The 22,676-nt window shown below is 50.3% G+C and overlaps 2 protein-coding genes across 2 annotated transcripts; both read right to left on the bottom strand.

The window, feature by feature from the left end:
* Nucleotides 1-3,680: 3,680 nt before the first annotated feature.
* Nucleotides 3,681-5,336, bottom strand: MIND_01159100 (uncharacterized protein; the record flags this gene model as incomplete). Its single annotated transcript, XM_037368114.1, has 1 exon — nucleotides 3,681-5,336. The coding sequence occupies exon 1, from the start codon at nucleotides 5,229-5,231 to the stop codon at nucleotides 3,681-3,683; it is 1,551 nt and encodes a 516-aa protein (XP_037215040.1). The 5' UTR covers nucleotides 5,232-5,336.
* Nucleotides 5,337-19,060: 13,724 nt separating this feature from the next.
* Nucleotides 19,061-20,938, bottom strand: MIND_01159000 (CAP10 domain-containing protein; the record flags this gene model as incomplete). Its single annotated transcript, XM_037368113.1, has 10 exons — nucleotides 19,061-19,140; nucleotides 19,192-19,452; nucleotides 19,488-19,524; nucleotides 19,573-19,699; nucleotides 19,752-20,072; nucleotides 20,118-20,276; nucleotides 20,327-20,447; nucleotides 20,498-20,617; nucleotides 20,672-20,885; nucleotides 20,936-20,938. The coding sequence occupies 10 exons, from the start codon at nucleotides 20,936-20,938 to the stop codon at nucleotides 19,061-19,063; spliced, it is 1,443 nt and encodes a 480-aa protein (XP_037215039.1).
* Nucleotides 20,939-22,676: the final 1,738 nt, after the last annotated feature.

The following is a 22,676-nucleotide window of genomic DNA, read 5'->3' as shown; positions in this document are numbered from 1 at the left end:
TTCGAGGTTAAATTGGGGTGAATATTCCAAGATGAGTTGCATGCAGAACTGGTTTACATGAATGGTGGGGTCTATAGACTGATTACTTGACATTAAGATGTATGTATAAGGATATTTAGATGTCTAGTAGGACCACATACTATAATCAGTTGTGGTTCTGGCATGTGTTACAGAAGATAGCTGTTATATCCATGGCATTCGATTCTGATACTCGATTCCGGTATTTGGTTTCTACGCAATGAAGATTTACTGAGTGTTTCCAATTACTCTGACTTATGATCTATGCAATCATCTATGCCTTGTTCCTTGTATGCAACTGCTCTTCTATCTTATTTAATCTTGTTACTTACTTTGTTATCCCTTATTCCGTTTCCGTTACTTCTTATACTATAAATACTTTGATATATCATCACGTACTTCAGTTTGTAAATTAACATTGCTGGTCTCGACTCCGCTCTTCTTCCTTGTCTTGTCTTGGTCAACTGGAAGCCCTGGTCACCCAAACATCCTTTTGTGGTGTTCTGTCCCCAAGTGCTCTCTGACTTCAATTCCGTTTCTGACTCCGACTCTGGTCCTCTGGTCGACAAAGCACTTAACAATAGCTGAAGGGAGGGCACTGTACTATTTTATTCGGTTTGTCAGTCACGCATCACAAAGGCCTCGGCCTGACAAAATTTTTCCGTCAGTCATACTGTCCCACTGAAATTTGACCTAAAACATGTCCAAAAAGGGTAATTTCTGATGATTTCTGGCGCCTTTGGCGCCGAAATTCCCTAATAGGGAAGGCACGATGAAAGGTTAGATTCATCACGCATGTCACACGTCTTTGGGGGTGACGAACTGAATAAATAGTATAGTAGGTACCCATAGAGCAAAAGGGAGTGTCTTTGGTATTACTGTAAGGGGAACATGTGATGTGACAGCTGTGACTGATCACGTGACTGGTCCGTGCGCAGATAGCCCTGTACTTAAGTAGTTGGCCGTGGGGCTGTTCCCCCGGCTTTGGTATCAACTAGGCACCTGGACCCTCATCCCCTGACAGCATACCAAAGCCTCTACATTGACTCTGGCACTCTTCTAGCCCCAGTTGATCCTCTCTATCTCCTATATTCGTCCTCACCCTACTATGCTTGCCTTCTCTCCTCCAATGACGACTCCCGGCGTCCCTGTTGACCTGTACTCGTACTGCCTGCTCCTGCAGAGCGAAATTACTCGCCTCACCGACCGTCTCGACCGCCTTGAGTATGGTACGGTACGCCTGCTCCACCCCCTGCTCCCCCTTCCCCTGGTCCTACGTTCCACGGTGTCTGGGACGGCAGTCGCTGGGTTCTTCCAACAGTCCCGGCCCCTACCCCTGCTGTCATTGCTGCCGCCCACACTTCTATACCACTTGCCGAAACCTTGCCTCCTACTGCGCCTGATACTGTCACGCGCTTCTCTTGTACGCTTGTGGTGCCTGACTCGGCTGTCGGGCATATCGTGGGGCGGCAAGGGTCTCCACCAAGCTCACGACACTTCCGGTGCTCAGTTGCGCGCGTACTCTGATCGCGCTGCGCCTGGCGAGCGCCGGGTCTCTATCCGGGTAACCAACCAGAAAATCGGTGAAGCGCTTATTGCGCTTGGGAAACGGTTTATGCGCAAGCGTGTCCGTGCGAAGAAGCAACGTCAGCCACCATCTGCTGAGGGACCTGCCCCCCCTCCTCCTGCCGCGCCTGTGCCTGTACCACGTGCCACGAAGATGGATGTCGACCGTGCCCCTCCGCACCGCTCGTCCACCGTGATCCACGCACAGTCTCAGGTGCCCCGCGCCACTACTGCGGTTCGACCTGCCACTCATCTGAGGGCCTTGGCCGCTGGTGGGCGAGCTGGGCATTCGCGACTGTCTTCCCCCCTCTTCCCGTCTTCCCTACCCCGCCAACCTGCTGCCGCCACTACCCAACCTATGCAGGCCGTGGCACCATCTCTTCCTACCCCCCAGCCTTACCCTACTCCCTTCGCACCCTCGGTGGTTATGGCCACTCCGTCGGCGCTGACCAGCGCGTCACCTACCCCGATCGGCTCTCCTATGCAGATTGACGTAGCTCACACCCGGCCGCGTAACCGGCAGACTGCCCGACAAGGGGGCGTACCTGCGCAGTCATCGCGCGTCATAGGCGACAACCTCTATTTCCCTGGCGATCCTGAATACGAGTTCGCAGAACCCTACACTCCGCCTATCCGTCGAGGCGACGGATCTTGAGGAGGGGTTGGTGTAAGGGGAGCATGTGATGTGACAGCTGTGACTGATCACGTGACTGGTCCGTGCGCAGATAGCCCTGTACTTAAGTAGTTGGCCGTGGGGCTGTTCCCCCAGCTTTGGTATCAACTAGGCACCTGGACCCTCATCCCCTGACAATTACAACTGGTCAGGAATTAATTTCAAGTATGATCTAAGACATGAATGTAGGATTGTATGGACCTTCAAATGAACCTGTCCAGCACTTGAATCAACCCCATAGCTATTCTGGATCTCTCACAGAACCATTATCAGTGTTATCTATTTCAAAAATGATGAGTTCACTATATGATGACCTTTGTGAATCTCATTGATTTGAGTACATCTACTGGTAGGGGTATCATGCCCCTCCCAGGGAATGGTGCCCCCACCCTTTTAGCATATCTCTATCCTGGGTTACACTGGGTGCAAACTTAATGGCAGTTTGCCAAAGGGCGGCCCAGTGGGAGTGGAAAGGCAAACAAAGGTTTCTTGAATCTTTATTGGGGACAAAGCAAAAAAATCTGCTTTCAAACTCCCATTGGACCCCCCTTCTTCAACTGCCATTGGCTTTGCCATGAGTGTTATATAGCACCTAAGGTCATTGGGAATTGAATGACCCTCAAACTTGCTATGTACTTAGAAATGGGTAGAAGTGTGGGGGGGGGGACTATTATATGGCATCATATGAGCTTAGATCATGACATTCTGTGCATGTAGTCCCAGGATATCAGCAAAATACTCCTTATCACCTAAAGTAACATTTCCAACCATATCCCCTCTGAGTGCCCACATTTGCAGGGCTATATATTAGAACACTGATTGTTATAATTACACCAACAAAAACACCAATGATATCTAAGACCACGTTTTAGAAGGAAATATGCTAAAATAATGCCACATGGGTAGGGAAACATGGTCAAATTGAACAGATTACCTTATACATATATATTCTAGCCTTCCATGTCCACGAAATCAGGATAATCTTACATGCAAGCAAGCAGAACACTGATATAGTTGATCACTCTAGCCCTAGACAGTAAATTTCTCAGACATTATAGCTTATTTTGAGGCTAAGGAAAGTATGTATTCAAATTTGTTAACTGGTACTTTGCATCAACTGGCAACAGCTACAGTCTCTCTAAATATCATCCAGATTGGACAATTTTCGGCTCTTAGCTTCTTGTCAAATTTCAGCCCAAAACGACAGGGTTGAGAGAATGGTTTGCTCATTACATCTTAAGGGCTTTTGGAATCTGGACTAAATTTTGGGAACCATTTGGTGCTCATACTTTAAGGACTACTATGGGATTGAACCAGGTGATATCTGATCCTCCGAATGGCATCCGATTGCTCAAATTTACTGGTTATTTGCATTCCGTTTTATTGCTACGATTAATTAGTACAGACACGCGTATGCATCGGCTCAATCTATTGGCGTCACCAGCACCAGCTCCTTGTGTTTTCCTCCTCGTCCCCTCCAAACTAGGCACGCGTTCTCCAGCCCATACACGAGCTTTACGCAAATGAGCCCCGGGTAGACCGCCTGCAGCGCTGGCCGCACCTTGCCAAACACATCCACGACATCGCCCGCCTGCTCGACCGGTGGCACCCACAGGTTGTACCGGTCCTTGCCCTCGACCCGCAGGCGAATAATGCGCAGCGACGACAGCGGGCTGTCGCGGCACGGCGCGAGGAGCGAATCCAGTGCGGCTCCGGAGAGCAGCGGGTCGGTCATCGACAGCGAGCGCAGGGCGGGGAATTGCGTGCCGATAGTTTTCAGCAGGGTCTTCGGGACGTCGCCGTCGACGCGGAAGCTGAGGCTCTCCAGGGTCTTGGGCAGCAACCGGAGTGTCCGCGCCAGCCGGTGCGCCTTTATCGGCCCACTGAGCTCGACCGCATTCAGACAGCCGCCCGAGCGAGCGAACAGGCCAGCGAAGTTGCGCGGTCCGCGGTAGAGCTTCAGCAGCGGGATCACGTTTGCTGGAAGCGCGCCAGGTACCCCCGTTCGTGGTATATTGGAAAGAGGGTGGCCATGGAACTGGACATCGATGTTTGGAGCGGAAACATGGTCCGTCTGAAGGTTAAGTCGTTCGAGGTTTGGACACTGGCTCATCGCAGTGACGAAGGAGGGCGATGTGAGGCCAAACACGGAGACTTCCAGGTGCTGAAGGCGGAGAAATGCTCTTGGTGATTGCGCAAGCGGTGGCAGGACCTGTGTCGTGTTGGAAGAGAGGCGGTGGAGATATTTGGGGGAAAGAAAGACCGCAAACAATGGAGGAAGGGATTCGTCTGGGGTATCGCTCGTAGGGTATTTTAACACGACAGTCGAAAGCGACAGCGGGCGTAATGCTGAGCTGGCGAATGCAGTAATGTCGCTCGGACAAGAGTCCAGGGTAACGGTGGTGAGACGAAGTTGGTGCAAGAGCGACAGTCGTCTGAGGGATAACCGAATAGAACGAAGAACAAGTGTCGTGAGATTGGGAAATTTGGCCAGGCTCTCGAATATTGTGTCTATCTCCTCCACATCCGAGTGATCCTCTGGCGGGTCGATGGTGACCTCCCGAACTGCAGGGGCGATGGCGACTGAACTAAAGAACTCCATTCTTTGTACTGTCCGTCGTCGATACCGTGGCCCACTTGGATTCTGCCCTAGACCAATGATACCATACCCGTTTCGTGGCGGAGGCGGATGTGTAGATATCTTTGCGAACAGCAACGGCTGTGCAAGCGAGCGGAAGGCGTGGCAGGTGAGAGTGGCCGCACGAATGGAGTCCGTTTGGCACGTCGAAGTTGTTGACGACGAATAGGTGATGAGGTAGGTGAAGATATGCAGCCAGAGCTCGGGGGGGAGATGGAATGTCTCCGTCTCTCTCTCCAGCCCAGACCCAGCACTACCACCACTTCTCGCCCGTTTGAATGCGTGCGGTAACCCCTGGCGGGCCCGGTCAACAACGGTGACAAGATGGTGTTTCATGAGCTTCCAGGCTATGATGTCGTCCCGGACTGAGCTCTTGCAGCTCCCTAAGGTGTTCGAAAGGACGACCGAATGCTGGAGATGGTCGTTGGTGTGAGGGCAACGTGAGGGAAAGAAGATGGGAGAAAATCAAGCGCCCTGATCGGCAATCGACGATGCCTACACCTGTCATACGAAGCGAGTATCTCATGCATAAAACGCGCGCATCTATCCCTGGACGTGCACCCTGCCAGGTCAGATTCCAGAGGAGCAGCGAAATTTCTTGACTGTTCAAACGGTTGCAGTATCTATCAAGTTATTTATCAGTTTGTGTTTCGTGCCAGCGGCGCTGCCAGATATCGCTCCGAAAGTTGAGCTCGTAAACAACGTTGAACTAAATCATGAATGAAACTTGAATGAAGTTCAACTGCATGAAATTGCGAGATCGGAGACTCTCAGTCTGAGCCCTTGGCAACCATGACCCTGACGCCACGTGTACTGATATGCGGGAAGCAATTTCGGGTGATTTTCGGGTCTCGGCCCTTATCCCCGGTCTACATTGAGGTCTGAGATCTGAGGGCCCGAACAGAATTGAATCGGTTGTAGTTTGTAAGTACTTGCGCAATGGCTCGTGCGTTGCTCGTGCGTAAAACTTGACGGCAACCATGAAGCATTTGCGATGATTTGGCCCAAACCTCAGGCCTGACACAGTCGTCGGCAGTGTGTATCCCCTGAATGTCGACCGGTCTCAGCCACAGGGTCACAAAGAGAATCTTTCCTTGGCTAACTCATGTTCATCATCCCTTCTTTGTCTGAAGACAGACAAGTCGCGATTTAGGTATCTTCACCTTTGGTAACTCTTGTATAACTCACCAAGAGTGAAGACTTACCAAGGGTGAAGATAGTAAGTGGAAGGACATCAGATTTGTCAATAAAAGCTTTATTATTGTTTATAAGTGCAGCTTCTAAAATAGCTGATAGTCAGCATCTAGCTTTCTTTCAAACCAACATATATTTGAATTGCATTAGATAGCAATACTTGTTCAACTTTTTTTCTTTTGTGAAAAAAACTTATACAAGCTCTAATATTTCCTGTACAAAAAACTGGTATAATTGAGTGTTCTAGCAAGATGGTATTGAACAAATAAGGTGCTTTTGATTGTTCCTAGACCAAACTAGTTATTACATATGATAATATATTGTATATGATAATGACAATGTCATTAGACTGGTGTTTAGACAATACAAGGTACTCTAGTATTTTCCTCTACCAATTCCACTTATCCTTTCATATTAGAATGAACGGCCCGCTGGGCTGCACATTCTAATATGAAGGGATGACCCCAAATGCCCTATGCTGCAATAGATACCCTAATAATTCTGCAATATCTCTAAGTTCTCAAGTTTCTCAGTGCTAAGTCCCTTCTAGGCTGCTAATGCTGCAATAATCCACTGCTATCTAAGTTAGTTTCCTAAATTAGCAAGTTTGACATAAATGGTGATAATAGTCACATATAAGCAAAAACTTTAAAGTATACTGTGTAAGAAGGTTAGATCCTATTGTCTTGGTCACAATGTCGCATAGTGTGACATGTGTGTGTGGGTGTGTGACAAATTCCTAAAAAGGAAATTTTGTCAGTTGATAATTATGAATGTAGAACATGTGACACTAGTATGTGACACTCATATGTAATGCTATAAAGAAGCTATCATATAAGTGTATTCTAGGCTTAAGATGCCCCAATGTGATCATAGTTGTATATGGTGACATCAGGATATTATACTGCTTTTCTTCTGTTTTCATGTTTCAATTTTGATCAGACACAATGATCCTTTGATATCTTGCTAAGGAATTCATGGATAAACATGATCCAAGTGGCATTCTAATCTCATAGATGTTCATCATAGATATGGGTCCTCCCCATAGCTGATTGAAGTACTTTGAAGTATATCTGAATAGTAAGATTGATATCCTTGATACAACATCATCAGTATATATATATATATACTATGTAATGATTGTGTATCAGACCTATTGATTGTGCAATATCTCTCCCCATTCTTTCTAGATTCAGATGATTGTTTCACTGCTAGGACTAGTTTACATGAATAGTAGGTTGTCTAGACTGAGTACTGGACATTGAGGTGGGTGTATAAGGATATTTGGATGTCCACTAGGACCCTGTACCATAATCAGTTGTGGTTCTGGCATGTGCCACTGAAGGTACCTGAAGAGAGGGTAGGTACCCATAGAGCAAAAGAGAGTGCCTTTGCTATTACAACTGGTCAGAAAATAATTTCAAGTATGATTCAAGACTTGAATGTAGGATGGTATAGACTTTCAAATAAGCCTGTCTAGCACTTGAATCAACCTCATAGCGAATCTGGATCTCTCACAGTACCATTATCAGTGTTATCTATGCCAAAAATGATGAGCTCACCATGGTATGACCTTTGTGAGTCTCAAGAATCTAAGTATATCTCCTAGTAGGGGTATGGTCTACCTCCCGGGAAGTGGTGCCCCTGCCCCTCTAGGAGATCTCCATCCTGTGTTATATGACACCTAAGGCCTCCAAGGATTGACTAGCCCTAACACTTGTGGTATAATCCAAGAAGGTGAGATTATAGCGGACCATTATATGTCACTATATCAACTTGGATCATGAGATTGCATGCATGTAGTCTCAGGATAACAGCAAAATACTGCTCCACTTAGTATTTAATTGTGCTTGGCTGTCTGTTATATCCATGCCGACTCCGGCATCCGTCTCCGATATCCGTCTCCGGTAATTGGTTTTTACGCAATGAAGATTTACTGAGCGTTTCCAATTACCCCGACTTATGATCTATGCAATCATCTATGCCTTGTTCCTCGTATGCAACTCCTCTTCTACTTTACTTGACTTTGTTCTAATCTCGTTACTTACCTTGTTATCCCTTATTCCGTTTCCGTTACTTCTCATACTATAAATACTTTGATGTATTACTACATACTAGTACTTCAGTTTGTAAATTAACATTGCTGGTCTCTATCTCCCAGCGTCGTCTCGACTCCGCTCTTCTCCTCTTGTCTTGTCTTGGTCAACTGGAAGCCCCGGTCACCCAAACATCCTTCTGTGGTGTTCCGCCCCAAGTGCTCTACGACTTCGATTCTGTTTCCGACTTCGACTCCGACTCCGTCTCCGTCTCCGTCCCTTTGGTCGACACGGCACTTAACACTGTCACAAACAACACCAAATCAGAGGTTGCCAGTTGGCCAGTGAAGGCTAGCAAGAAGCACCGTGAAAAGATATCGTAAAGATGATTTGTATTACAACAAAAGAGAAAGAGAAAGAACATCTTTCTGTGCATCTTTCTGCATCATTGAAATCAGTTCTTTGTGCAGCTTAAAAAGGAACACAGAAAGAGGCAATTTCAAGTGATCTTTTTGTTTTTACACAAAGGTGAGCTTTTTATATAAACAGAGAGAAGCATCAAAAGCCCATCTTTTAAATGGTCTTTCATGACCAGGGAAAGGTTAGCTTTCTTTCTGTTTGAAATGCAAGCAAAAAGTCATTGTTTTCAGATCTGTTTCCATGCAATTAAAATTGGGTATTTCTTTCACTGAGAAATGCATATGAAAATGTGTAAAATTAATTCATGTTTTTTACTGGGAAAGAAATTTTTCAATTTGCCGTGTGAGGGAGCCCATTTGCTGTCCACCCTCCGCACTCATCACCATTTCAGCAATGTAATATGTTTTGCCCAATCCGGTGTGAAGTGTTTTTCATTGTTCCTATATCAAGCATATTAAGTTGTTATTACAGATAAGAACAAATATAATATACAAAAGGGTTCAAGATTTATATCAGGGCACAGGGATTTCCAAACAGTTAGGTCACAGCACATTACAGCAAACAGGTTAGTCACACCGGCATTTCTCCCCAAAATGGGCTCCAACGTAGGATTTAGTTATGATAAATGGTGGACAAAAAAATACCTTCTAATAATTTGGAAAGATAACAAATAAAACTTTAGGAAAATAGTGTAAGGGCAACCCTGGAGACTCCGATGAAAGCCTAGCAGGGGAGGATCCAAAGCGTGAATAAAAGCTACGGAAATACACGGAGGGACCGACCTAGCAGGGGAGGATCCAAAGAGAAGAAACTCTGAGGGTCCGCCTGCTAGGGCGCCAACTATATACTGGTCGTCCGTAACTGCCGACGTAGAGCGCAGAAGGCCTGAGCGGCGTCGCAGGCTCTGTCCCAAGGTGATCGTTGGGAGGGTCTTGACGGATTGGTGATTGTGCGGGCGAAGGAGGCCGTGGACGATGGTCGGGGTGGGTCGGAGCGTCCGAGGGGGCGCCGGTCGGATGCGCCTGGGACGCGTTCGGAGGGTCCGAAGGAGGCCGAAGCGGGGGTTCCCCTGACAAATAGACTTAATTTGTAACAAATTGGGGCATACATTAAGTTATCGGATTGGACTTAACTCAAAGCCAATATCAGCTGACAGTTCTGTAGCAATGATTTGCAGCAAAATAATAAACCAGATATGCCACCAGATATATATAAAAAATCAGGAACAGCACCAAAGTATATCCAGTATAGCAAAAATGAGGGAAAATTCGCAATTATATATGACAAATCGGGATAATAATATTATGAAACTATTTTTTCAACAAATATTTGGGTTTAAATAAGGTGCACTTATTGTCTACAAAATTTTGTGTCCCAAAAGGGTAATTTTCAATAAGGAAATCATACAAATTAAAATTTTCGTATGAGATGTCATGGCATTTTTGCCATTCAAATTAAGTGAAATAGTACAGTATTGCATATCAATCAAAGCAGTGAAAAAGGCTAATGCTTTCTGCATCTGTGACTTTAAGATACTAGAAAAAATGCATTTGTGATAGTCGAACAGTAAATGAGGTCCAACTCCACAAGTGTTGGAAGCACTTTCTCAATGGTTTCTTGCAGCAGATTGTTATTGAGATGGCAGTTAAAGAGATGCAACTCCTCCTGGGAAGAGCACTCCCTGAAGAAACTTTTCAATTCAACTCCTAGATCTATATGATCTAGAGGCTGCCTGTGACTCCGATTTGGTGTACGAGAGATAAAGGCTGTTCTAAGTGCTGGGAACATGAACTGAGCAAAAAATGGTTCTGCTGTTGACCTGTCATTCTCTTGATGCTGGAAGCATAGCTACAGCTCCTTCATGTTCATCAGTGAAATACGAGCATCATCTCCCGGCATGTTTTCAAAGAGACTTGCTGACCAACAAATTATGTCCAACCTAAGGAATTGAAGGGAAGTGTATTAGATAATGATGTCCAGAAGACCGAGGTCTAAGGCCATATTTGTCCTCATCTGTTCAAACTCCAAGTGTGTCAGTTGTGTCCATGGCAGTTGAATTTGACAAAGTTCATGCATTAACTCCAGATGGACATGTTGCAGTAGTGGTGCATCACAGAAAAGCAGCCATGGCTCTGGCTCCTCGTTATCTTCTGTCAAAGTCTTGTGAGACATATATGTGAGCTGGATAAGGTTTGGGACTGTTGAAATCTCAGTTTGTAGCACTGTTCTTGCCAGACGGGTGATAATATTGGCCAGGTTGGAATTAACCTGCATGACAACCTGCTTCCATTGGTCCATCACCTTCAGGGCTTCTCGAACTATTATGTCCTTGTCACCCCATGTCAGCTGTCGCAGATCTATGAGGCCCTGTCGCCGCAGCACATTCAACAAGATTCGATAGGCAATGGAGAAGAGTGTTCCATAAAGGCTTGAAACAGCTCAAGGTCGAAGTCTTGGCTGGACAAAGGCATAGAGATATTTTTCGTCCACAATTATGGCATATGAAGTGCCAAGTGCTGCCAGTATACACAGACCGCCGAGATGTGAATGGCTTCTGACACTCCATCACTGTGGTAGGGTGCTGTGAGTAATTCCTGAGGAATTACTCACAGCTGTTTCGAAACAGTTTCGAAACACCCCCCCATTTCGAAACAGTTTCAAAACCGGCCGCTTACCGGGGCCGGACCACCCGGCGCTCGTAGCCGGCGATGGTTCCAGTCGGTCCGGATCCAGGCCAACTGAGCTTGGCGACAGGAACTCCGCGGAAGTCAGCGACGGCTCGGCGACGGCCTCAGTTGGCCGGCGAGGCCATGGCATCCGTTGCCGATGGGGTGGTGCAAGCCATGGGCCGGTCCCCAGAGTCACGTGTCGGTTTCGAAACCGGGTCGACCCCCGGCCGATTTCAAAACTTACACGTGTTTCGAAACCGGTTTCGAAACTGTTTCGAAACATGTTCAACTCACAGCACCCTACACTGTGGGAGTTTGGGAATAAACAGTGCCCGTTTCAATCGATTATACACCTGAAATCAATGTACCAAAAAAAATACATTTTTTTATACCTCTATTTGCACCCAAAAAAAATTGTTCTAAATTTGCCTGCTTATTGTCAGGGGAACCCCCGCTTCGGCCTCCTTCGGACCCTCCGAACGCATCCGAGGCGCATCCGACCGGCGCCCCCTCGGACGCTCCGACGCACCCCGACCATCGTCCACGGCCTCCTTCGCCCGCACAATCACCGATCCGTCAAGACCCTCCCAACGATCACCTTGGGACAGAGCCTGCGACGCCGCTCAGGCCTTCTGCGCTCTACGTCGGCAGTTACGGACGACCAGTATATAGTTGGCGCCCTAGCAGGCGGACCCTTAGAGTTTCTTCTCTTTGGATCCTCCCCTGCTAGGTCGGTCCCTCCGTGTATTTCCCGTAGCTCTTATTCACGCTTTGGATCCTCCCCTGCTAGGCTTTCGTCGGAGTCTCCAGGGTTGCCCTTACAGCAGAAGAAACTCTCTACGGGATTAACCGGTCAAGATTGCCAGGTTTGGCGCTGATTCAGGCTCGGAGTACGAGTCCGTACCCCCCCGTCACCGCCCCTGCCACTTGACCCCTCCTCCTCTGCTCTTGTCGTCTTTACGCCCGCTATGTCCACCGGAGCTGCTCCGACGCTGACGCGCATGATGGACGCACTTGAGGCGAAACTAGACAACCTCACCAATATCCTCACCCACCTTGCTTCCCAGGCTTCCGCTGCCGCACCACCTTCGGCAGCTCCCGAACCACCTTCGGCATCTCCGAATGCCCCCGACGTGGATGCGTTATTTGGTGATATTACTGTCGCCTCAAAACTGGTCTTACGACCAAACCCTCCGTTTGCGTTTAACGGGGATCGCAAACGCGGCCGCGCCTTCCTATACGCGGTCAAGACTTACGCTCGGCTTGCCCCGGAGGCCTTCGTGGTCAACGGAGAGCCGAGCGAAGAAAAAGGCCGTCCGCTACGCCATGTCCTATATGGCGGAGGGACCTGCTCAGCAATGGGCAGAGCGTCATGGGAGCAAAAACCCCTTCCCCTTCCCTCGGTGGAGCCAGTTCCTCTCCGAGTTTCGCCTTCGGTTCGTTGAGGAGAACGAACAGGACCTCGCGCTCGCTAAGTTGGAAAGCGGGTTATCACATGGGAACGCGGGATGTCTACGGATACACCGACGACTTCGAGGACTTGATGGACCTCGCTGGCTTCAAGACGCGTTGGTTAAGGTAACCAAGTACCGCCACGGACTTGACCCCCTGATCAACAACGGCATCACGTCTTGAACGACCCCCAGACCTCCGTGACTATCTGGGCTGGCGCACTCGGGCTTTCCGACAATATGAAGCCCTGGTGCGAGCGAAGCTCATTAAGGGAACGGCTACCCCGCGGACCGCTTCGGGAGCTCCGCGCGGCGCCTTCCCCATCACTCGTTCGGCAACTCCGTTCCCCATCCGCCCGGTGGCCGCACCTGCGCCGCCCGCGGCCCGCGGCCCGCGCCCCCGTCCCGGTACCTCCGGCTCCCGTCCCTATGGAGTTGGATCGTACTAGGGCTCGGGGCGCCCCTCGTCGAGCCTGCTTCAGATGCGGCGACCCCAATCACTTGGCTCGGGACTGTCCGCTCCCCGCCGATGTTCGCCATATGGACATCCTCGACGAGGTGATCCAGCAACTTGGCGATGAGATGCTGGGAGAGCTACTTGCGCGGTTGTCCGACACCGCGGCCTTAGCAGAGGCGCATTCGGAGGCTCCGGCAGAGGATTTTGTCCCCCGCGACGAGTGACTGGTGTGCCCTCGTTCGCGTCCATAAATCGTTTCACTTGTTTGTATGATGAATCAACTCCCTTGCCTTACAACGAGCCTGAAACGAAAGACGCACCCCCTGCCCCCTCCGAAGCCCCCGTGGATTCGCCCGACTTGCCTGGGAGAAAAAGCTACCTGGCAGCTATACCATCTCTGCCGCCCCTGGGGTTAACTCGCTCCACCTTCCTCTTGAGCTTGAGTCCACTGCGAACGCGCTCAAGCTCTCCCTCTCAGGTCTGGTCGACTGCGGAGCCACTTGGACTTTATCGACACAGAATACGTCAACCGAAACAACGTGCCAGTCCGAAATCTCTCAGTACCCATACCGGTCTACAATGTCGACGGCACCCCCAATGATGCTGGGTCTATTCGCCAAATCGCGGACCTGGTCCTACGATACAACGGACATTCCGAACGCGTTCAGCTGGCTGTAACCCACCTCGGAAACAGGACTTGATACTCGGGTACTCCTGGCTCAAAAAGCATAACCCCGAGATCAACTGGGAAACAAAGGAGGTGAAAATGAGCCGCTGCCCCCGGAGCTGCTCCACCTGCCGCGACGAGGAACGGACCGAGCGCTGAGGTTCGCCGCCTCCGACTCCTTAAATCGCGCTTGCTTGCGGGCGCCTTCCCCACCGTTTGCGCTATCGATATCGCTGGCCCAGACGATGCCGACGACGAACTCGGAGCTCCTTCGGACCCTCCGGAGCACTCACCAGACCTTGACGACGACGAGCATCTTGAAGACGGCGACCGCATCTTCTACACCTCCTTTCGCCCAATCGAGGAGATTCGCGCTGGGAGCACCGTGTCCCAACGCCTTGCAGAGGCCTTCGCCCGTAACTCGGCCCCCCGCCTTCGGAGATTCCGGACTGGGCCAAGGAGTTCCAAGACGTCTTTGACAAGGAGTCCTTCGACACGTTACCAGAGCGGAGGGCTTGGGACCACGCTATCGAACTCGTTCCCGGCGAAGCCCGCTAATTGCAAGGTGTATCCGATCTCCCCCTTGAACAGCGCGAACTTGACGAGTTCATCGAGGAGGGACTTGCCACAGGCCGTATCCGCCCTTCGAAATCTCCGATGGCTTCCCCCGTCTTCTTCGTTAAGAAAAAGGACGGAGGACTTCAGTTTGTCCAGGACTGCCGCGCCCTCAACGCAATGACGATTAAGAACCGGTACCCCCTCCCGTTGATTAATGACCTTATCAACAGGCTTAAGGGCGCCCGTTACTTCACCAAACTCGGCGTTCGCTGGGGCTTTAATAACGTCCGGATTAAAGAAGGAGACGAGTGGAAGGCGGCCTTCGGACCAACCGAGGGTTGTTCGAACCTTTGGTGATGTATTTTGGCCTGACGAACTCCCCGCGACTTTCCAAACGATGATGAATGACATTTTCCAGGATCTCATTCTCTCAGGAGACGTCATGATCTACCTCGACGATATCCTTATCGCGCATTCGGACCTCCGTAAGCACCGCGAGATCGTCCGCGAAGTCCTTCGGCGACTCCGAATGCACAAGCTGTACCTTCGCAAGGAGAAGTGCGACTTCGAAATCGTCAATCGAGTACCTGGGGGTTATCATCTCTCACAACCACGTCGAAATGGATCCCGTTAAGGTTGCCGGAGTCTCCGCATGGCCTCCGCCCGAGAACAAGAAGGACGTCCAGCAGTTTCTGGGGTTTGCTAATTTCTACCGCAGGTTCATTCGGGATTTCTCGGCCCTAGCGCAACCCCTCTTCGCGCTCACCAAGAAAGACCAGAAATGGGCCTGGGGAGACGCCGAAGCCGCCGCCTTTCAAGCTATCAAAGACGCGGTCGTCTCAGAGCCCGTCTTAGCGATCCCGGACGACTCCCGGCCTTTCCGACTTGAAGCAGACAGCTCAGATTATGCGACGGGGGCGGTTCTTTCACAACAATCCGCCCCGGACGGGAAGTGGCACCCTGTAGCGTTCTATTCCAAAAGCTTAAATGATGTCCAGCGCAACTACGAGATTCACGACAAGGAGATGCTCGATCGATCATCCGCCACTCGAGGAGTATCGGCATTTCCTCGAGGGCGCCGCGCATCCGGTCGAGATCTGGACTGACCATAAGAATTTGGAGTATTTCCGAAAGGCACAGCACCTTAACCGTCGGCAAGCCCGATGGTCGTTGTACCTTTCCAGGTTTGACTTTACGCTGCACCACGTCCCAGGTCGCCAAATGGGCCGTCCCGATGCTCTCTCGCCCGGCCCGACCACGGTATCTCCGACGACAACTCGGATGTCACCCTCTTACGCCCCGAACTGTTCCACGTTCGCGCGCTTGAGGCTGTCACCGTCTCTGGGCCTGGCTCCGAACTTGTCCGCGACATCAAGGAAGCGCTATCCGGTGAGCCTGACCTAGAGGAGCCCGTCGCGCTTGCGGCCCGGCAACTCTTGAAGGTCCGAGGTCAAGTTCGGGGCCCCCGCTCATCACGTTCGGACGAGTGGGCCGTCTCCGGCGACCTCCTGTACTTCCGCGGCAAGGTTGTAGTCCCTAAAGACAAGGACCTAAGGAGGCGCATCATCGAGCTCTGCCACGATACGCGAGTCGCCGGACACGCCCGGGCGGTTCAAGACCTTAGAGTTGGTTTCGCCAACTACTGGTGGCCACAGATGTCTCGCCATATCGGACGCTACGTCGCGACCTGCGACTTATGCTGCCGCACGAAGGCCCTCCGAAGGCTTCCGCATGGAGAGCTCCATCCGACCGAAGTCCCGCCCGAACGTTGGCACACTGTCACTGTAGACTTCATTGTCGAGCTGCCCGAGGCCCATGGGTATGACGCGGTTATGGTAGTGGTCGACGCCCTCGGAAAGCGCGCCCACTTCACTGAGTGCCATACGACAATAGACGCGGTCGGAGCTGCCCGCTTGTACTATCGGAATGTCTGGAGGCACCACGGAACCCCGAGAAGTACATTTCGGACCGTGGCTCGCAGTTCATCGCTGACTTCACGCGAAACTCTGGCGCTTAATTGGCGTCAAACCGGCTACCTCCACGGCTTACCACCCGCAAAACCGACGGACAAACCGAGCGTTAACCAAGAGCTCGAGCAGTACATCCGGATCTTCACCAACTACCAACAAGACGACTGGGACGAGCTTATCCCTGCCGCTGAGTTCGCCTATAACAACCACGTTCACTCCTCCACTCAACAGGTACCCTTTATGACTGACACTGGTCGGCTCCCCCGAATGGGTTTCGAGCCAGGCGCCCGCTCAGAGTTGGAGTCGGTGAACGAGTTTCGCGATCGGATAGCAAACGGCGTCTCCGAGGCAAAGGCCGCGCTCGTTAAAGCCAAAGACGAGTATAAACGGTACTACGATCGGAAACGTTCGGACGCTCCGAATATTCAAGTTGGTGATAAGGTTTGGTTGGACGCCTCTGACATTAGAACGACTCGGCCCTCCGAGAAGTTCTCCCACAAGCGCCTTGGACCGTTCAAGGTGCTCGCAGAGGTTAGCAAAGGTGCCTACAAGCTAGACCTCCCCCCGCGTTACTCCAAGCTCCACCCCGTCTTCCCCGTTGTTAAGCTCGAGCCCGCTCAGGACGACCCCTTCGATGGACGACCCGGCTACGACGAACCGCCCCCCGAACTAGAGGACGGAGTTCCCGAATGGGAAGTCGAGGAAATCTTGGATGCCAGGATAAGGTATAAGCGTCTTAACTATTTCGTCAGGTGGAAAGGCTACGATGCTTCACACGACTCGTGGGTTCGGTTCGACCGTGTCTTTGCGCCAGACAAGATTGCGGACTTCTATCGGAGATACCCGGGTAAACCACGGCACATCGCCTCAGCAACCTTCGACTCGCTGCCCTTCCGTATTATGCGTCGGGACGCCGCATTCAAAGGGGGGGGTGATGTCAGGGGAACCCCCGCTTCGGCCTCCTTCGGACCCTCCGAACGCATCCGAGGCGCATCCGACCGGCGCCCCCTCGGACGCTCCGACCCACCCCGACCATCGTCCACAGCCTCCTTCGCCCGCACAATCACCGATCCGTCAAGACCCTCCCAACGATCACCTTGGGACAGAGCCTGCGACGCCGCTCAGGCCTTCTGCGCTCTACGTCGGCAGTTACGGACGACCAGTATATAGTTGGCGCCCTAGCAGGCGGACCCTTAGAGTTTCTTCTCTTTGGATCCTCCCCTGCTAGGTCGGTCCCTCCGTGTATTTCCCGTAGCTCTTATTCACGCTTTGGATCCTCCCCTGCTAGGCTTTCGTCGGAGTCTCCAGGGTTGCCCTTACACTTATATGAAAAAGAGATGCTATAAACAGACTCAGTTTTGTCAACTGGTTTGGGGGCAGATCAAACAGCCTTTTCTAGACCAACTTTTGTATCAAAACAAGGACCAAAAATATTCATGTATATTCACTTATATGATATATATCAGGGCCCTGGACCATATTTTTTGGTCCCCATTTCGATGCAAAGCTGGTCTAGAAAAGGGTGTTTGATCTGCCCTCAAAGTGGGTGACAAAACTGAGTCTGTTTATAGCATCTATTTCTTATATAAGCAGGCAAATTTGAAACAATCTTTTTTGGGTGCAAATAGAGGCATAAAAAATTTCTTTTTTTGGTGCATGGATTTTAAGTGTATAATTGATCGAAAGGGGCGTCATTTATTCCCGAACTCCTGCAGTGCGTACCATTCGATCTTAGCATCAGCACTCGTCTCCGACTTGCCCGAGCCCAAATCAGCGCGACTGACGGCGCACAGAAAGATGACCATGAGGAGTCCAGGGGGTAGCTTCCTCAACGGGGAGATGGCGTAAGTGAGCGCCCCGATGCGGCGCCATTGCTCATCAGCCTGTGAGTGGGATTGGAGCAGCCCAATGGTCTCGTACTCCTTCTGAAGAATGGATGGCGCTAATTTCTTGAAGCCAGGCATCTCTGCCTGCGCGAGAATGTCGTAGAAGCTCTTCATTGGATATAGGTGTTTATCTTCAGCCAGGTTGTAGTCGTAGTCTTGAAAGCGGGTCCAAGAGTCAGTGCTTGTGTGGGCCATGGTCAACAGCCTTATAAGGGACGCGTCACCCTCGACAATTGCCATATTCGGATGTAAGGCAGTGCGAGTTGAGCCTTAGTAGTGCATTGCGTAAAGTATCCACTACTGGTCCAGGTCAACTAGGCCCTATGTAATCTATGTGTTATGTGTCGAATGATTCAAGTGAACAACATACTATAGTAATTATGTACATATCAAATGCGATGCGTATGTGTAAATGAAAGCGTGCTTGGGTTACAAAAGGAAAAAAGGACGATGGCCGAAAAAGTAGATAATGGTGATTACGGGGGTGTGAACTTGAAGGCGGTGTGAGTACAAGGAGACAATGTGGACAAAAGTTGTGAGGCACAACAAGCGTCCTATGCATTCTATGTAATGTAATTTTCTAGGTTATGTGTCGAATGCAATGTGTATGTGTACATGAAAGCAGCTTTGGTTCCAAAAAGAAGGATGACGAGGACCGAAAGAGTGGATCAAGTGGATGACGGGTGTCATCGGTGATTGCATGGGTGTGGGTGCAGGTGAAGGCAGTGTGAGTACGAGGAGAAGACAGGGACAAAAGGCTGTTGATTATGTGGTCATGGTTGTGAGGCACAACAAGCGGCAGCGACGACCGTATCCATATCGCAACAGATAAACCTCTATCCGGACAAGAAAGCCCTTCATGGCCCAGTATAGCTCATGAGGTCTCGGTCATCTGCCCACAATCGAGCATACTCGATGGCCAGTCGATACACATATACTGTCTCGTCATCAACAACCGACAAGAAGACAAAAGAACCTGTAGACTCACCTTCCATGTCGATCTTCCTCCCCATTGTCGCTTTCCACTGCTTCCCAGCTCTCGCAATCCTTCGTGCCCGTCTGTCGCCCTCCCCAGTAGCGACACTCCTTCCGGGGTCGACCACGCTCATCTGCCTCTGGACCTCGTACTGCCGTCGTTGCTTGTCGCCAGGCTCGATCTCCTCGTCCTCCTCATCTTCCCAGTCACCGGAAGGTGGAGCTCCATAATATGGTGTTTTCGCCAACCCAGCGGCATCAAGGACAGAGGGAGCTGGTCCCGAAAAAGTACGACACAATGTTGTACACCTCCGAATAGGACATCGGGAGGGGGATATAATGAACCCTGCAGCCAGGTTAGCAAAAAAGACACAAGTAACAGGCAGTTAGAAACCAACCAAGGCTCTATCCATCCACTGAAGAACTCGTCATAGATAGTGTTTTTGAGCGGCACGCTGTCGCTGGCGAGAAATGCCATAAACCGCCCACTGTAGCCCATGCCATCTAAATCGAGCAGATATCTGGCAAGACAGAGGTTAATAAAGCCAAAAAGAAGGCCAAGAACGAACGCACTTATAGCCCCAACTGACTCCAAGCTCGACGCTATCCCCAACACGATGCTCCGGAGCAATACGGACGACTTCCTTGACGAATGCGACATCCATGACCTCTTTATTCAAGCGAGCGAGTGGAACGCGAGAGGTCCGGAAACCCTTATCGACAGATGAAGAAGTTGGAGCACCAGAAGTAGACGCCGACGCGGATAATGATGATGATTCAAGCTTTTCGTTCTCGACTGCCGATTTGTCACTGACTTCAAAAGTCACTGCCGTCGTCCTATCACCATCTGCACCAGTGGTGGGTACATGTCCAACGGAGGACATCCGCAGAAAACTTGCAAAATGTCAATATGCGAAAACGACAAATGGCAAGACATACCGATGACGCTGGTACCCATGACCAAAACCAGATGGACTGCTTCCTCCACCAGTGCTCGCCCCGCGCCACCAGACAGCATCTCGTTTTTTCTCCCAAGGTACCTCCATTGGATCCGTAACCCGCTGCTCTAAATTGATTGGGTCCCAAGCATATGTGTATCTGGCGAGCATGAAAACGAAAACAAAGGGCTTCCAGCAGGATAAACACACCTTCTAGTACCACCATAGTAGTAATGACTCGGTATCCTGATGTCGGTGAAGCCTTGAGCACGACCAGGCGAGAAGATGGGCACCAATAACGGATAAGTGCGCCAATCCGAGAAAAAGTGGCCTGCAGCACACAGTAAGCATTGAAACATCAGAATTGGGAAATGATCATACTCTGTTCATATCGTTGACCAGGGTTCTTGCAAAAGTCGACAGTCCGAGAACCCGTTTCCCGAGCGAACGAGAATTCGCTTCCAGTGCCGGTGCCGCTGGCTGTCCCCATCTCCCTTTTCGCTATAATGCAGCTTAGCAAACGCAGGATGGCAAAAAGAGACACAGAAGACGAACGCGAAGATCCTCCTCCTCCTCCACCAAAGCAAACGAGCTTGCCATGCGTAATAGCCCTCAGCAAGACGGTCACGGGCTCCAGCTGTACCCGCCGAACCAGATCCAAGCGAAGAATAGAGTCGGCGGGCTGGAGAAGTCGGTGGGCATGTTCGACGCCATGCTTCCCAGACAGAGCCTTTACCTGCCCAGTCGGCAGATGGCCAAGGGGGATTAACTAGGGTGGATTGAAATCAACGAAGAGGAGAAGGGATGTTGACAGCATACCATCAGTGAGGTTTGGATGAGCGATACATACAGTTCATGGCCTTCCAGTTATGCGTTGTTCTGGGAGTTATTAGACGATAAACAGTAAGATGGGGATGAGAATACACACGAGACATCGAGTCCCGGGAAGTTGTAGGGTATCCCCAGCGCATTGTAGATAAAAAAGTCTGCAGGTTGGGCAGAAGGTAAGAGCGCCACTAGACTTGTGTCACATATGTGACACATCGTCACATCAATTACTTATTTTGCGATCAAGGGGAAAAAAACGAGACCACGACTATTCAGATTCTTGGCTCTACTTAAGTATAGTACTCAGTGTCGCTCTACTTGTACCCGCTGGCACGTAAGCTTGAAGCGATTGGAATTCTAAAAGCACCGTCGGTTCATCTTCTCGTTGCGCTGGTCTTTATGCGCGAATACCGACCATCGATCCCGGAGTCTTCTACGGTTCTCCCACTGGCAACTGAAGTCCCCTGGGCCCAACCCGTCCCCAGCAGGTAAAACAACCACCCAGTGAACCAAACCATCAATTCACTTAGAACGCCGTGGGCCCAGCAATTGCAATGCTAGTTCCGACCATCAAACTTTACACCAGCGCCGGTGCTTAATCGCTAGTCCAAAATTCGGTACTCGGAATTAAACCCTGTCGTTTCTGCTTCACGAAGTTCTCGGCTGCATCCCAGTAGCACAGGCCGTCGCAACGATCAAAAAGACATTCGTTCCACTCGACAAAACTTGCGATGACGAAGCGTGGGTCTGTGAGGGGGATCGCTGCCGTGGGCGGCGAATAGGAGGCCACAAGGTAGACAAGAACCTCGAGCTTCAAGCAGTCCGTAAGGAGGTGGCGAGGCATGTCCCAGTGGAGGCTTGTAGTGTTGAACGAGAGATGGGTAAGTGCGGGAAGGCGCGTGATGAACTGGAGGACGGTCCGGTCGGGCGCAGCGACAGTGAAGGTCGTGTCGCACATGTCGAGATGGGTCAGCGCCGAGAAGGCGGTGATTGCGAGCGTTTCAGGTGGAATGTTTCCCGTAGCATCGAGGAGGCCGCATACAGAGCATGCAAGCCGACGGAGACGCATGGTCTGCAGGACGGATGGCAACTTTGATAGGACATCGTAGTCGTCGCATAACGCGAGGCCGTGGAGGCCTGTGCAGCAATGAAGCCCCTTTATTATTTCCGAGAGCCCCAATTTTTCAACGCTATCTTCCCCAAGGATGGATTACTGTCAGCTAGAGTAATGCGTCGAACGGCACGTGCCAGGAAGTCTGGTGCCCCCCTCAGGAAGCACACCGGATTTAGTAAAATATCCCTTGAAGTAGAAACTGTTCTAGATTCTGGTAGAATCTAGAACCAAATCAACCTGTGTAGATTTGCCCAGAATATACTTTTTGGAAACTGAGATTGATTTTGGTCAAATATATACTAGTTTTAGCAAGTCTGAAGTGAAAAGTATCTATGGCACTGAAACTGTGCCTGAAATGGTTCATATCTGCATGCATATATTTGGTCATGATATCACGCGCATCAAATGTGGCGAAACTGTCAGTGAAATAAAGGATTTCACTGACAGTTTCAGCATGGATGATACAAAGGAAATCAGCAGTGGAGAAATGCACATAGATTCTCTTTGTTTCTATTTGCATTTCTCCACTGCTGAAACTGTAGGTTTACAGTACAATGAAATCATTGTTGAAATCTCAAATTTATTCATGTCAGAAATTGTGATTAAAACTGTCAGTAT

Source organism: Mycena indigotica, assembly GCF_014461135.1.
Source record: "Mycena indigotica strain 171206Taipei chromosome Unknown Mind.scaff0011, whole genome shotgun sequence".
NCBI classification, from domain to species: domain Eukaryota; kingdom Fungi; phylum Basidiomycota; class Agaricomycetes; order Agaricales; family Mycenaceae; genus Mycena; species Mycena indigotica.
This window is presented reverse-complemented; position numbering and strand designations above follow the sequence as displayed.